The following is a 14819-nucleotide window of genomic DNA, read 5'->3' on the forward strand; positions in this document are numbered from 1 at the left end:
GATTGGGCTGCTGTGCTGCCTACTCACGCCTGCGCACACTCACCCACCCCCACGTGTGTGTGGGCACACAGGACATGCACACACACAACCGGACACGCACGGTCTCAGACCCGCCGCGGACACCCGCGTGCCGGAACGGACACAGTGGCCAGAGGTGCCTGCGGCCATCTGGGCCCCGGACCTCAGTGCTCACCGGAGGTGGCCGTGCCCGGCTCAGGGGGCGGGGGGTGCGTGCTGGGCAGCTTGGAGCCGCGCTCAGCCGGGCCCAAGCCCCGCAGCACCTCCGTGCTCTCGCGGGGTCCCTCCGGGGCCAGCCGGGCACCCGGCTTTCCCACTTCCTTCTGCGCCTCCCGCCCCGGGGCTGACCTCTTCCAGGCCGCAGCTGCCCTCGCCCCTGGAATGCACACTGTCCACCGCTGAGTCCCTAATGCCCCAGCGTGCCTCTGCGCGGCGCCAGGGGCTCAGTGGACCCTGGATGGCCCGAGTCTCCCCGGGAGGCCGCGGCCCTGCCTTCGCCTTTACTCACCATGGAGGCTCCTCCCTGCCCGCTGGCCCCATGCCCAAAGCACAGGGACCTTTTCGGAAACACGTTAAGTCTTTTGGGCTGCGGACACGCCACCAAGAATGTTCTGGCTCATGAAGTACATTTCCTGAAAAGTTGGGCACAATCTAGACAAAGGGACCCCTTGCCCCTAACGCATGGCTTTCGCCCAGGAAAGGGCCTGGAGCCACCCAAGGCTGTCGAGGAGCGAGTGCCTCCAGCAGAGGCCCCCGCCCAGCGCTGCCACGAACGCTCCTGCTCACACTGGGGGAAGCCGGGGCTCAGGCTCCCGGGGGCGGGGGGGGGGGGGCCGTCCCCAGCACGACAGCCCTGGGGCTGCGGGTGGCAGGGCGTGTCCCCGCGAGCTCCAGCCCACGCACGGGGGCTCAGAGGGAGCCTCTGGAGGGCTGCCCTGTGGAGGGCCCAGCCGTGGACCCTGCTGCGGCCCCGCCGCCGCCTCACCCCCGCTCTCGAGAGCCTTACGCAGCAACGGAGACGTTTGCGGCTGACATGGGGCTGACGTCAGCCACTTCCTTGGCCTTCTGCAGAGCAAGCTTCTGATTGGCTGCTTCTTCCATCTCCTCTTCATCCTGCAAGCACACAGAGCCGTGCGGCCACCCTCAGAGCGCGGGGTCCGCCTGCCGAGACCCAAGTCCTGCCTGCTGTCGGGACCTGGGGCCCGGGAGCGGCTCCCGCGTGACCACCACCGCCGCCAGCCCAGCACGGAGCCCCGTCCCACTCACGGTCTCGGGGGCCCCAGGGATCCCCCGCCTGTGCCCGCTGCCCGTGGCGACGCTCCCGGTTCGCCGACGCGGCGGCCCCTCGCATGGGGCTCCCCGTCACCCAGGGCCCTGCAGGCTGGCGGCTGCGCCCCGGCGCGCCGGCTCCACCCCCGCCTGGACGGCTGTGTCTGTGGCTCAGCGCCTTGGGCTCACCCGGTCAGAACGCGGCCCCGACCCTCCCCGGGTCCCACCTGCCCCGCCCCCGGGAGCACCTGCCACGTGTGGCCCGAGCAGACCTCTGCCCCAGAGCCGTGAGGGCAGAGGCAGGGCCGCCCGCAGGGTCTGCCCCCGGGAGCACGACCGGCAGGGTGCCTCGCAGCCGGTGAGCTTTCCCACCCGCCCCCGTCCCCAGCTGTGGCCGTGAGGGGCCCTTCGCTGCTGCCCCCGCACTCGGACGGCCACCTGAAGCGCCTGGCCCTGTGCTGCCTTCCACACGAGTTCCTGGAGGGGACCCGCTGGCTTTGTGCCTCTGGGGGCCAGCGGCTGCTCACGCGGGCACACACACGCAGACACGCTGCCCCGCCTCTGGCCTCCCTGGGAAGGGCATGGACCTCTGGCCCGGACCCCCATCACTGGGCGAAGCCCACGCGCTCTGCTCCTGGGGTCCAGGAAAACTGCCGCAGGCCGAGCTCACGGGTCAGCCAGCTGGCTGTTCGCCTCCCCACCCCCACCCAGGCCCACGGGGCCCCCGGGAGCTGGTGCTCTCAGCGTGACCCCAAACACTCCCCGATCTCTCTTAGGGCCACAACAGCAGCAAGCCCAGGTCCCTGTGACCTGCCTGCAGAGACCCCACACAGAGAAAAGACCCTCAAGCTCAGGCCGCAGACAGGGGACAAAGCTAGGCTCCCACAGAAGCCAGTCGGGTGGCCCCCAGCTCGGCGCTCCGTTGAGGCTTAAGGCCCTTGAGGGCGGGACCGCACCGCAAATAGTGCTCTGCAAACTCAGCCTCAAAAAATAAATGGCCGCTCCCAGGGGAACACGAAGGAAGGAGGGTCCAGTCCCGCGCAGCCCGACACAGACAGGCCTCCATGCCCGACTCCCGCAGGAAGGGCTGGGCTCGGCGGCCACGCCTGCACGCGGGGCCGGGCGCACGCCTGTCCCGGGACACGGGCGCCAGGCTGCCAAAGCCGCCGGCCAGCCCAGCCCAGGCAGCCCCCACAGGCCGACGCCGAGGAGCGCTCTGTGGGTGCACGGGCCCGCCAGGGGCTCAGCCGTTCCCCACCTGCCCCCGGAAGGCGGGCTCAGGCTCGGCCCCTACTGGCAACAGAACTGAGCAGCCACAGGACCCCAGTGCTCAGAAGCCTCAGAGCAAGGGAGGGGTCCAGACTCACAGGCACCACCAGGGCCCGGGCCCGGGTGGGGCAAGCGGAGGCTCAGCAGCAGCAAAGACAGGGGAGCCGCACAGGCCTGCTCCGCCTGGAGCCTGGGGACCAGGGTGGGGGCCGGGTCCCTTGCCGGCACCGTCAGCGCACTGAGGCGCACCTGCACCCCAGACGCCTCCAGAGACACCCCGAGCCTGCCTTCCTCAGGGGAGGCCCGCCCCGCTCATCCCCGGCGGGGGCAGCGTGGTCAGCGTGCGCCGGTCAGGAGCGGCCTGGGCTGTGCTGGGCATGCTGGGGGCACACAGGTGGGCATCGTGTCGAGGTCGGGCACGAGCCCCACAGGACGCTGAAAGGGGCACAGCGTCCGCCGCAGAGACAGCCCCATCCCCCGTCTGTGTCCCCAAGCCTGACACAGCGTCCTCTCCACGGGGCCCTGGGGCTTGCTGAGCACAAGGTGCGGCCGAGACTGCGGGAGGCCCAGCAGCAGCATCGGGCCGTGCGGGCAAAGGCGGCTGAGCAGGGGGCTGTGCGCTCCAGAGGGAAACCGCAGGGGAGGCGTGTAGAACTGCACCCCCCACGGGCTCGGGACGCGGTGCCTGGAGACGGCCCGCTGCGGCCTCTCACATCAGAGCGGCCGGGCCGTCCTGCCGCCGCCGGGCGTGCTGGGAAGGTGGCGGCAGCCGCTCCCGACGGCCCCGTGGCTGAGCACAGCACCTGACCGCCGAGCTCCACCACCCACACCTGAGACCGATCCCGGGGGTCCCCTCCGTGCCCAGGGACCAGCACAGCAGGCCCCGCAACCCCCGGGGTGGCCACCAGGGTCCCTGGAGAGTCCCGCGCTGCACGTGCCCTGCCGCCCGCCGCGTGGCCCGCCCCTCACACGGCCACGCGGACCTCGTGACGCCTCAGCGGCGTCTCTCCCAAGGCCAGCACAGCCGGCCCCACTCCCCGGGGCCCTGTCTGGGCCGCGCCGCCTCCCGCCACCCTGCCCCTGCCCTTCCGGCCCGTTCCCAGGCTGTGGCTCCGAGGGCCGCCCCTGCAGTGCCCCCAGGCTTCCTCGGGGCCAACCCGCCCCCGCCCGCCACGCCCTCGGCCGGGGACGCCGCACCCAGGACCTCGCCCTCCTCACGGCTCCCCGGCCCCACGCAGCGACACGGGCCACCCCACCCTCTGCGCCTGGTCTGCAGGCGGCCCCCTACCTTGGTCAGCTCCTGGGCGTTGGCAAGGTTGTCCACCGCGATGGCCAGGAAGACATTCAGCAAGGTGTCTGGTTGGCTCCAGATAAGGAAGGGAACACTTCCGTCCCCACACGGCCAGACCACGGCTTCCCTGGAGAAAACCGGCCCCCAGCCCCCCGCTGCCCCCCAAGCTCCAGCCTCCTCGTCGGGGCGCCCACACGCTCCTCGAGCCCCCAGCACGCAGGGCCCATCCCCCCGACGCAGCCCAGGACACCTGCCAGGGCCCGTGGCCCCCCAGCCCCGGCGGCACCTCGTGCCCCTGCCCCCCGGGCCCCCGTGGGCCGCCTTCCCCAACACAGCTCTTCGGGGCGCTTCCAGGCCCAGCTCCGAGGCGGAGGGGCGCACTCGCCTCCGCCTCCCAGGAGACCCACGGAGGCGCCGTCTGCCTCCCCCACCTCTGGCTGCCGCCGGCAGCCTCCCGACGACACGCGCTCTTCAGGGGCTGCCCCCCGCGGGCCCCGCGGGCAGAGACCACGTCCGACAGACACAGGCCCGCAGGCCCGCCCGTGCCCAGCACCGCGGGGCCCGGTCCCAGGTCTGGCTCACAGGCGCCTGCCGTGTTTTCTCTCCCCGGCAAGCGGGACACTGGGCGCCAGCACCAGGCTGCGCCTCGCGCCCCGCCCGCCGAGTGCCCCAGGGGCCCGCGACCCAGCAGCACCACCTGTCCTTTCGAGGAGGGAGCGGAGGCCACACGGAGCAAGGGGCTCGTCCAGGGCCCCAGGGCCCCAGGCCCGGCCTGCATCGCCTCCAGGCCCCGGTCCCCCCTCAGCTCGCCTCTCCGTGGGCCCGTGGCCTTGGGGCAGCAGCCCGCCCTCCGCGCCCCACCCGCGCACGGGGCCCCCAGAACGAGTCCTCCAGCCCCCGGGGGGCCTGGCGCCTCAACCCGGGCAGCCCTGTCACAGGCGCGAGCAGCAGCCCCAGCCTCGGCCTCGACGCCGGCAGCCCCTTCCCTGCAGTCGTGGCCCCAGGCAGTGTCCCCGGGCGACCCCGCTCTCTCGGGGGCTCTGGCCCTGGGACCTCGAGCAGCAGCCAGCTCTGTGGTTGGCCAGGCCGTGCCAGGGTCTCAGGGCCCCGCCTCGCGGGCAGGCCTGCTCTGGACAGGACGCTGAGGCCCGGCGGCCCCTCCCTGCACGACCCGCAGCCGTGGGCACCCTCAGGAGCCCCCCTGCGCCCGGGGACAGGACAAGACTGTGCCCTGAGGCCCAGAGGGGCCCCGAGAGGCAGGAGCAACGGCAGGGGTACCGGACAGGAGCTGGCGTGTGCAGGGTCGGCGTTCGCGGCAACCGTTGGCCGCTGCTCTGCCAGCAGCCCAGCCCCGAAGGATACAGTTTCCGAACAGCGTCAGGACGATGAAGTAAAAGGACGAGAACATGCCTTTGCTGACTCCGCCTTGCGACTCGATGCCATGATACATCACCGCGTTCCAGTCCTCTCCCGTCAGGATCTGTGGGGGCGAGCACCGCTGGGCACACCGGCAGCCACCACGGACACACGCACGCACCTATCGCCCCCACACACCCAGGTGCATGCACACACCACACACACTCATGTGCACACACAGGAGTTTAGGTGACGGTGGCTCTGGAGGACCAGGAGGCCGGGGTCCCTCCACAAAGCCTCCAGGAGAACATGGCTTCTGCTGGGTCAGGCCTTAAAAAATAAACACGCTCTAGATTTCAACCAAAAGTGGAAAGAGAGCTCCAAGCCGGAGGCCCGGTCAGCAGCAGCAAGGCAGGGCCGCGGCCTCCCCGTTAAGGGCGCAGGAGCTCCCGGGGGCTGGCCACAGAGCCGCGCGGCCGCTCCCTGCTCCCTCGGCCGGAGGCCGCGGCTGCGGGCGGCTGACGCAATCTTCGCCCCATCGGGAGACACGCCCCTCCGCCACCTGAATTTCTGGAAAGTGTAAGGGGGTAAAAAACGATGACATCGTGCGTCCTGCCCCAAGGAGGAAACCCATCGTATTTGCGTCGGTCCCACGGCCCCTGCGTCTAGCGAGGACCCTCGCCCGGCGTTAGGCTCCGACCGACAGTGAGCGTGACTCGCCGTGTGCTCTTCCACTTCCGCTTCCATCCGGCGTCACATCTTCCAAGCGCACGCACGTCGGCGCACACTGACCCACTCGTGGGCGTGGGCTGCCCCCCAACGGGCACCGCGGCGGTTTCCCGGACTGGGCTGCGCCATCCGGTAGGTAGCGTGTGCCTCTGAGGTGCCCAGAGGCTTCCGGAGCCGCTGTCCTGAGTGCTACCCCTGCACCCTCACGCACCCCGGCACCGCCACACCATGACGGAGCCCCATCTGGGGCGGCGAGGGGACAGCCACCTCCTGTGTCCCGGGCCGCTCCGTCTCTCCCGGGGCCGGCCAACAACCCATCTTCCACTGATGGACTTGCGAGAGTTTCTTTTGTGTTCTGGTATCTGCCAATCCTCTATTGGTAATAGTTTTCAGAAATATATTCTGGTTTTTCTCTTTGCTTTTCACTTACTTTTATATTAGAAAAAAACTTTAATATAGTGAAATGTCTTTTATGGTTTCTGCTTTTTGAGCCTTGTTTAAGGAATTCTTCTCCATCCTAAGGTCACAAACGTTTGTTTTCTTTGTCATTTTAAGTTTGGTTTTTCACACCGAGGCTTCCAGCGCCCCTGGGGTGTGTGGCTACTGTTCCGTGCACGCACGTTCCTAACACCCCGCCGCCCCGGCCGCGCCCTCGCCGGCTCCCTGCCCAGGGGCGGGCTTGTGCGGGGCGCCCCGGGCTGTCTCTCCGCACCGCACAGTCTCCGCTGCCGCAGCTTGTCATGCAGCCCCGCTCTGGGGCGGCAGGAACCTCCCTCCCACGCTCCCGCTGTCCCGGACCCCGACTCTCCCCCACGATGGAGACACTGGGGCCCCAGTGTCACCCTGGGGCACTTGGGGGCAGGAGCTCGCTGAGGTCACAGACTCCAGTGGGGACAACGGACATCTGCAGGGGGAGGCTCCCCTCCGGTAAACACATCCCCTCACGGGCTCATTTCTTTAGGTCCTTTACCGGCAACTTACAATTGCACCCATAAAAGTCTTACCTGCTGTTTGTAGGTTTATTGTTTGGTGCCCCACAGCCTTTGTTACTGCTGCGGATGACATCTTTCTTTTTAACTGAATTGTCTAATTGAATGATGCTGCCATACACAAAGGCTGTACTCCCGTGTGTTGACTGGGTATCCGCAACATCGGCGGGCTCTCTCGTTTCTAGCTGATCTCTCCCTATTTTCTGTGTAAACAACCACACCAGTGGCAAAGAACGGCTGTGGGTGTCCCTTCCCAAACTTCCCACCCGTCTTCCCTGTTGCGTTGCCTCCAGTTGCCTGAGCGCTGGCACCCTGACCGCCTTCGGTCCGTCTCGGCCCGGGCTCCCCAGGGGAGCAGAGCCAGCGGGGACACACGGAGAGTCGGCCGCGAGGCCCCTCGCAGTCTGCGCAGCGGGACAGCGCCGTCCAGGCGGAGGCTGGAGCTGGCGGCACACGCTGCGGTCCAGGCAGGGCCGTCTGCTCTCCTCCGCCTCCTGGCTCGTGGGCTAATCCCACCCACACGCAGGCCCAAGGGAAACACGGGCCCGGGCACCCTCGGGCACCGCCGACACACGCGACGGGCTCTGCAATGCGCCCGTGCTCTTCTCGAAAGAGCCGCTCCGCTGGGCTCCCAGCCACGTGCCTCCTAACCCAGTCGTGTACAGTGCGGAGTGCGAGGGTTTCCGGACATTCACAGACATGCGCCACCGTTACCACGGTCGGTTTTAGAACATTTTCGTTCTCTTAGAAAAACACCCCACACCTGGGAGCGGAGCCCGGGCCTGGTGACGCGGCCTGCGGGGCTCCCCTGGGACCCTGCACGGGCAGAACACCCATGCCCGGCTGCTCGGCCTCAGACTGGCGCCCGGGCGTCTCGCGGGGCGGAAATGGTCGGCACGACGGCCCGAGCAGAGCCAGAGCCCGTGAGGGTGGCGTCACGGCGGGAGCCCTGCCGGAAGCTCCTGGAGACGCGGGGCGGGGGGGGGGGCGCCCGCAGATGCGAGAGGCCTGAGAGGCCAGTCCGGGGTGCTTGGCTGCTTTGTTCTCACAGGAGGACAGACAGCGCTGACCCCGAGCCGCGGGGCTACAGGGACGCTGCAGCTTGAGGCCCGGGGCTGCCAGGCGTGGAGCCCCCGGGACCGCGTCACAGGACAAGGGGGCCCTGCGGGCCGTCTGGGCGGTGGGGAGGTGCCAACGAGGGGCCGGACAGGAGGGTGCCCAGGGCCGGGGCCTCACCTGGAAGACAGTGAGGATGGCGGCGGGAAAGGTGTCAAAGTTGGTCGTTGGCGTCTCATCTTGAAAGTTGAACCTGAGAAAAACCCAAGTCTTGGGAAAAGGCAGCCCCGCAGGAGCCAGGAGGACCTGGCCCCTCAGCACGGCTGGGCACCGGCCACACGCAGGCTGTGCTCGGCGGGGACCTGCAGGGAGGAAGCCAGCAGAGACCCAGGCAGCACAGCTGCTCCGAACCAGCCTTCCCTGCCCCACGGGGTCACGGACTGTCCCCCAAACAGCTGCTCGGAACCCAACCTCCCCGCCCCCACACCCACGGGGCCACATACTGTCCCCCGAACAGCTGCATGCCCAGCAGGGCGAAGACCACGATGAACAGGAAGAGCAGGAACAGCAGGCTGATGATGGACTTCATGGAGTTGAGCAGCGACACCACCAGGTTCCGCAGAGAGTTCCAGTACCTGCCAGGGGCAGCCTGTGAGCCCGGGGCGGCCCAGCTGGGGGCGCCGGCGCCAGGCACTGACCTCGCACTCGCCGGGCTCCCGGAGGTTGCGGTGCAGCTCCGGGGCCTTCTAAGCCCTAAGCCGCGGCGTCGAGCTCTCCCCCACGGTCCCAGACCCCGCCCTTGTCCCCAGCCCGCGGCCCTGCCACCCTGCTCAGCAGAACGACGCACCTCCTGTCAGGCAGCCACACGACCAATTTCGTCCTGGCCTTCCCTCTTCACCCCACCCCCACACGGCCTCCCGCGCCTGTGTGAAGTGGGGACAACCATCACCGGCCAGAGCAGGACTCGCACACGGACACAGGAACTCCGCCGCCTCCCCTCAGACCCCCCGAGGGAGCGCTGAGTGGGCTGTGAACCTGGCCTGGGTCCCGCCTTGGACTCTTTCCCTGGCGCTGCCAGCACCCTCTCCCCCGCCCCCCCCAGTGAAAGTGCTCCTGGAGCCTGGACCCCGAGTCCCTCTCGCTGTCCTGGGCCCCCCAGCACCCAGGCCCCCTGAGGTCCACCCACAGCCGTGCTGCTGACCCCTCCCAGGGACTGGCCCCGACGGTGCAGAGCCCTCAGTGCCCAGCTTCGCTCCGGGCACCGCGACCGGCCCAGGCCCCGGGGAGACCTGGGCGCACAGCCACACGGACGCACCGGGAGGAGCCTCAGACGCTCGGGCCCGTGGGGGCCGTGCTCTCCGGCCTCGCGGCGTGCCCGGCCGAGGGCCGCAGCCTGTGTGGCCGCGAAGGCGGTGGCTGGGGAGGCGCCTCTCCCCGGTCCTGTCCCCGCGCTGGGCAGCAGGGCGGACGCCGCCCCGCCGCGCCCGCTCCCTGCACCGCCTCTGCCGGGGCCCAGCCCCCGTGTGGGCGAAGCGAAGCAAGCCGTCCCCCAAGTGACCCCAGGTGACGCCGACGACCAGGTGGGGGGACGGGGCCCAGGGGCGGCGCTGGCTCAGGGAGGCGGGTCAGGGCCCGTGGGGCCGGGCCAGCAGGGCAGGCGCAGGACAAGCCCCCTGCGGCCGCTCGCGGCAACCGAAAGGGGGGCTCTGCGGCCTCCGAGGGACGGCCCGCAGGGGCGACGGCTCTCTCCCTCCTTCTGAGTTCATTCGGGGACAGTGTTGGTGGGGTCGCACAGGCTTCAGGAGCGCAGTGCCACCCGCGCCCTGCGTGTCGCGCCGTGTTCACCACCCGCGTCGAGCCCCCTCCCGCCGCCATCACCGCCCTTGGCGCTCGTCTGCGACCCCGCCCCGGAGCGACCCACGGATGGGCGCGCGCCGACGCGGGCGGAGCCCCTGCTGCGGCACTGAGGCCTGCGGGGCCCGAAGGGGCCCCGAACGAGGCCGACCCCCACAGGGAGTCACGCCGGCTGTCGCGCCGCTGTCTGTGTTAATAGGGTCGTGGCCGCAGGAAGAGACTCCGGACAGCTGAGGGCCAACCGGCGGCGCGGATTCCCAGGAACAGGTGTGCCCTGTGGGCCGAGCGCGCACGCTGCCCGACGCCCCCGCCCCCGCCCAGGGGCCCACGGGGACCTACTTGGTGACCTTGAAGATCCTCAGCAACCGCAGAGCCCGCAGCACGCTGATCCCGAAGGAGGTCCCGGGCTTGACGGCGGCCCAGACCACTTCGAAGATGCTCCCCACAATGACCTGCAACAGAGGCGGGATCAGCCTCCGGGCCCCGCGTGGCTCGGGTGTGCGCGTCCACGCAGCAGCCCCGCATGTGTGCAGCACCCGCCACGCTTGCCCCGCGGCAGCCCCGGCACCTGCCCCTGGGAGCCACCGCGCCCACAGGCCCGGCCCCCGCCCTCCCCTCCGCCCCACCTGACGCACCGCCGGGAGGACGCGGGACAGAGCAACAGCAGGGGACCCTGCGTCTCCCTGACACCGCGGGGCTGGGCCGCCTGCTCCGGGCCGCTGGCCTCTCCCGGGCCAGCAGCTCTTGCTCCCTGGAGCCCCTCCCGGGCACCGCCACGGCCGGCAGGTGGGTTCCTCAGCTGTCGCCTCCCAGTGCCCAGGCGCCAGCACGCGACCCCGAGAGCTTGCTGCGCCCGCCTGCCCTCTGGCTGCCACGCAGCCCACACTGCTGCTCTGGGGCCTGCGGGCACGGGCCCCCGCCGTCCATCCTCACAGGCCCCACAGGGGCCGTCCTGGCCAGCGTCTGGTGGGAGGGACGCGCAGCGCACGAGCACAGGGCCTGGGCGCAGCGGGCGCCTCACCAGCTCTCCCTGGACAGGGCGCCTCGCGGGGCCCTGGCAGACGCCCCCAACCCCACCAGCAGAGCCCTCGGGGCTCCAGGCCACGCCAGCCGGAGGGCCCCGTGCGCAAACGCAGCCGGCATGGCTGGCGCACAGGACCCGACTGTCCCGCACGGCCCCTGAACTCCCATGGGCCTGCGCTCGGCTCGTGTGTTCCCGAGGTTTCGGTCCGCCCATCTCACGCCCGCCCAGTCGGTCCGGCTTACAGCGACCTTCTCGCCGCGCGCCTGCGGAGAGCGGGCGTCCGGGCGCAGGCCCCAGCACGCCGCTGAGACGTGCCACGGTCGCCAGTGGCCTTCGAACCTGCTTTCAGGTCAGGGGGTCACACCTGCTCCAAGTCTCCCCAAATGCTCAGCCACCCGCTGCACAGCTGTCCACCCTGAACACAAACCCGTCCTTCAGGGAGTGCCAGGCGTGTGCCGATGTCCGGGTGCGGCCGGCCGCCCGCCCTGTACCCGCCACGACCCAGGCAGTGCCGCAGGCAGGACAAGTGGGCGGGCGGGCGTGTGGCGCCCGTGGCCTCCCCGGTGCTCACCCGGCCTCCGGGCGGGGCCCGGGGCTGCAGGCAGAGGCTCCCGAATGGGCTCCCCTCTCACCGTCGGTCTTTCAGCTTCTCTGCTCTTTCTCGTTAATTCCCAAAATGTGTCCCCCGGTCGGGCGAGTTGGCCTCTAAGATAACCCGATGGTCCCCAGAGCTTGGTGCTCACACCTTGGTGTAACCCTGTCCCCTGGGGATGGGTGGGACCTACGGGCTCATTCTAGCAAACAGAACATGACAGAAATGACAGGATGTCACCTCTGAGGCGAGATTTACCCAGCGACCACGGTTCTCCCCGCAGGGACGCCCACGTGCCCAGGAACCGAGGCCGCCTGCGACGCCGGGCGAGCCTGGGAGCTGGTCCCCTGAGGCGCGTGCTCAGAAGGGAGCTCTCGGCCCCAAGGAGCCAGCGACGCACGCCACCTCCCGAGAGGCACTGAGCCAGGACCCCGGTGAAGCCACATCCTGGTGCCTGACCCACCAAAATGAGAGATACTGTTTTTTGATTGAAACCACAAAGCTTCGGGGCTGCTTGTTACACAGCAAGAAAAAACGATGCAGATTTTGGCAACAGGAGATGAGGCGCTGCTGTCGTGAAGCCTACCCCGCAGGCGAGGCTCTGGAAGCGGAGGTGCTGGGCAGCCCACCCGGGAACCCAGAGGTGCCCAGGGCAGCCGCGTCGGGGCCGACACCGAGGGCGCGCCCGGGGGCCGGCGGGGCGTGGAGGGGGCGCAGCGCTGGCAGCGGCATCTGTGCAAAGCCCAGCACGTGCGTGACGACCAAGGAGGCTGCCGGGCAGGGGCTGACGGCGCCGCCCAGTGTGGTCTTGCTGCCCAGGTCACACGGGACAGGCCAGTCACGGGGAAGTGCTGTTACGTAAAGAGAAGCTGGGACTGGCTGGCTGGGCAACGCCCAGCTTCCCCAGGCAGCAGACGCCTTTCTGGTCAGTTAACCCTTGCCAAGGGCGGCAAGGACATACACCGGGCAGAGACCGTCACTTCTATAAACAGCGTGAGGAGAGCTGGAGTGATACGCGCGAATAAAGAAACGAGACCACTTTCTTGCACCGCACAGAAGAATAAACTCAAAATGGATTAAAGACTTCAATTTAAGACTGGAAACCATAAAACTCCTAGAAGAAAGCATAGACTGTAAACTTAGACTTCGATCTTAGAAATTCCTTTTTCTGATACATCTCTGGGGGCAAGGAAAACAAAAGGAAAAATAAACAAATGGGACTGCATCGAACTAAAAAGTTTTGCCCAGCAAAGGAAGCCGTCAACAAAACAAGAAGCCCACTGCCCAGGAAAAGATGCGCGACACCAGCCCATCCTCTAAGGGGTTAACATCCGAGATGCATAAAGAACTCGTACAGCTCCACACCAGACAATACACCGTCTCATCTAAAAACGGGCAGAGGGCCGACCTGAACAGACACTTCTCCAAGGAGGACACGGACGGCCCAGGACACGGAAGGGCGCGCAGTGTCACCGATCGTCAGCGCGACGCACCTCGAGCCCGCAGCGAGGCCCCGCCGCACACACCCGTCCCCGTGGCCAGCGTCAGCGCGCCCGCACTCAGCGAGCGCCGCCGCGGACGCGGAGAAAAGGGGCGGCCTCGCGCACCGAGGCGGGCGCGACCCTGGGCCGCCGGGTCTGTCCTTCCCCAGGGACGGCGGGCGCCTGCCCTGGGGCCGGGCAGCCTGGGTGCCCACCCTGACCCCTCGCACAGTCCCGGGCCTGCGACAGGTCGGCACTGGCGGCTCAGCCACACGTGAGCGTCCTGGGAGGGCCGCTCGCCGCGGGGCTGGTGAGAGGGGCCTCAGGCCAGCCCCACTCCCATTGAGCCCTGGGCGCCCCCGCACCACCCCGGCGGCGGGGAGCCCTGCGGGGGTGCTCGTCCTTCCTTCTCGCTCAGCACCTGCGGCCGTCAGACCGCGGCCTCAGCCTGGGCAGGGCCAGCAGGTCCGGCCCTGGGCTCGGTCAAACCTCAGACGCCCGTCTTCCTTCGAGGCTCCCCTGACCACCGAGGGTGGCGAAGGCCCAGGGCCCTGCTGCCTGACCCCGCACAGAGGGCAGGACACCAGAGTGGCCCGTCCTCCTCTGGCAGCTCCACTGTGCCCATCTGTCTAGGGCCAGGACGCGGGACGCGGGGTGGGGGCGGGGGTGGGGCCACAGCCCCGACCTCCGCTGGGGAGAGACCGAGCCTCTGCGGGGCAGCAAAACGCACGTCGCCGTCCCGCTGAGAGCCCTGTCCCAGGCACGGCGGGGCCAGGGCCCCTGCAGACAGGGCAGGAGGGGCTCGCAGGCGGCGCGCCACGCGCCCGGGCCCGAGCGGGACGGGCCATCCTCGGCCGGTGGCCAACCCCAGGCCGCCTTGCTGCCCCACAGAAGGTCGGGGGAGGGGCCGTGCGCACCTGGACCCCCTGCACGGCTCCCCACTCAGGCGCCCCACTCACCCCAAAGTCGAAGCAGTTGAAGGAGGACCGGAAGTAGCTTCTGGGCCCCAGGCCATACATCTTCAGGGACATCTCTGTGAGGAAGAGACCCAGGAAAACAAACTCTGCAAAGTCTAGGAGAAGCCGGAGAAGAGGGGCGTTAGCTCGCGGCCTCCTCCCCCCGCTCCAGCCCGGACCGCGGCACCAGGCCCCGGGCTTGCAGGGTTGAGCCTTGCAGGCCTGGTCTGCGACCCCCGAGCTCTGAAACCTCAGGCAGGATGGGAAGAACCAAGGGACCGGGCAGGACGCAGGCAGGTGCTGGTTCCACTTTGCAAGGTGGTGAGTGGCTGATGCCAGACACGGGGACTGGCTCAGGAGTGCGTGCTGGGGCACCAGGTACTCTGGGTACCCCAGGCAGAGGGCTGGGTGGCCCTGGACCCATCCGGCTGCCTGCCCTCCGCCGCCCCATGCTCAGATGGCCAGCGGAGTCCCCTCTCCGGAGGTCCCTGTCTCTGCGGAAGGACATCCCAAGGCACCTGACCCCACAGCACCACGTGGAGTTTTAACTTTGTTCATGGTTCTCCCCGATGCCTGGCGAGCGCCTCCGCAGCCTCAGCATCCCCAGCCCTGGCCGGCCCGGCACTTGCTCTGAGTCACACAGAGTGTCTGCGGCTGCTGCCTTGGGATCAAGGCAGGACACGCTGGAGCTGAGAGCCAGGCCAGGATCCAAGGCACAGACACGGCCCCTAACCAAGCCCGAGCGCAGGCAGCGGCAGGGCCAGGAGAACGGGGCCGCAGACAGCAGGAGACACAGCCGGCTCAGCCGCTGGCCCCGCCGGGGGTCCAGACACCAGCTCAAGGTCATTGTCCTTGACCCTCATGCCCAGGCGCTGAGCAGGAGTCAGCTCGTTATCTTGTGCAGCCGGCCAGGGGCACTGTGGCCTCCGACCCGG

At 69.1% G+C, this 14819-nt stretch overlaps 1 protein-coding gene across 1 annotated transcript in view; it reads right to left on the reverse strand.

The window, feature by feature from the left end:
• The window catches only part of CACNA1B (calcium voltage-gated channel subunit alpha1 B), a 122700-nt gene that overhangs the window by 71507 nt on the left and 36374 nt on the right, over positions 1 to 14819 (reverse strand). The window contains exons 12-18 of the mRNA XM_054584744.1: positions 13888 to 14000; positions 10171 to 10283; positions 8481 to 8612; positions 8158 to 8230; positions 5210 to 5327; positions 3845 to 3912; positions 1025 to 1131 (exon numbers count right to left, since the gene is read on the reverse strand). Of these exons, the coding sequence (XP_054440719.1) occupies positions 1025 to 1131; positions 3845 to 3912; positions 5210 to 5327; positions 8158 to 8230; positions 8481 to 8612; positions 10171 to 10283; positions 13888 to 14000 (724 nt within the window). The remainder of the gene's footprint in view (positions 1 to 1024; positions 1132 to 3844; positions 3913 to 5209; positions 5328 to 8157; positions 8231 to 8480; positions 8613 to 10170; positions 10284 to 13887; positions 14001 to 14819) is intronic.

The sequence above is a fragment of the Pteronotus mesoamericanus genome, unplaced genomic scaffold, assembly GCF_021234165.1.
Source record: "Pteronotus mesoamericanus isolate MK-2021 breed Mesoamerican mustached bat unplaced genomic scaffold, CSHL_Meso_final contig_78, whole genome shotgun sequence".
In the NCBI taxonomy this organism is placed as follows: Eukaryota; Metazoa; Chordata; class Mammalia; order Chiroptera; family Mormoopidae; genus Pteronotus; species Pteronotus mesoamericanus.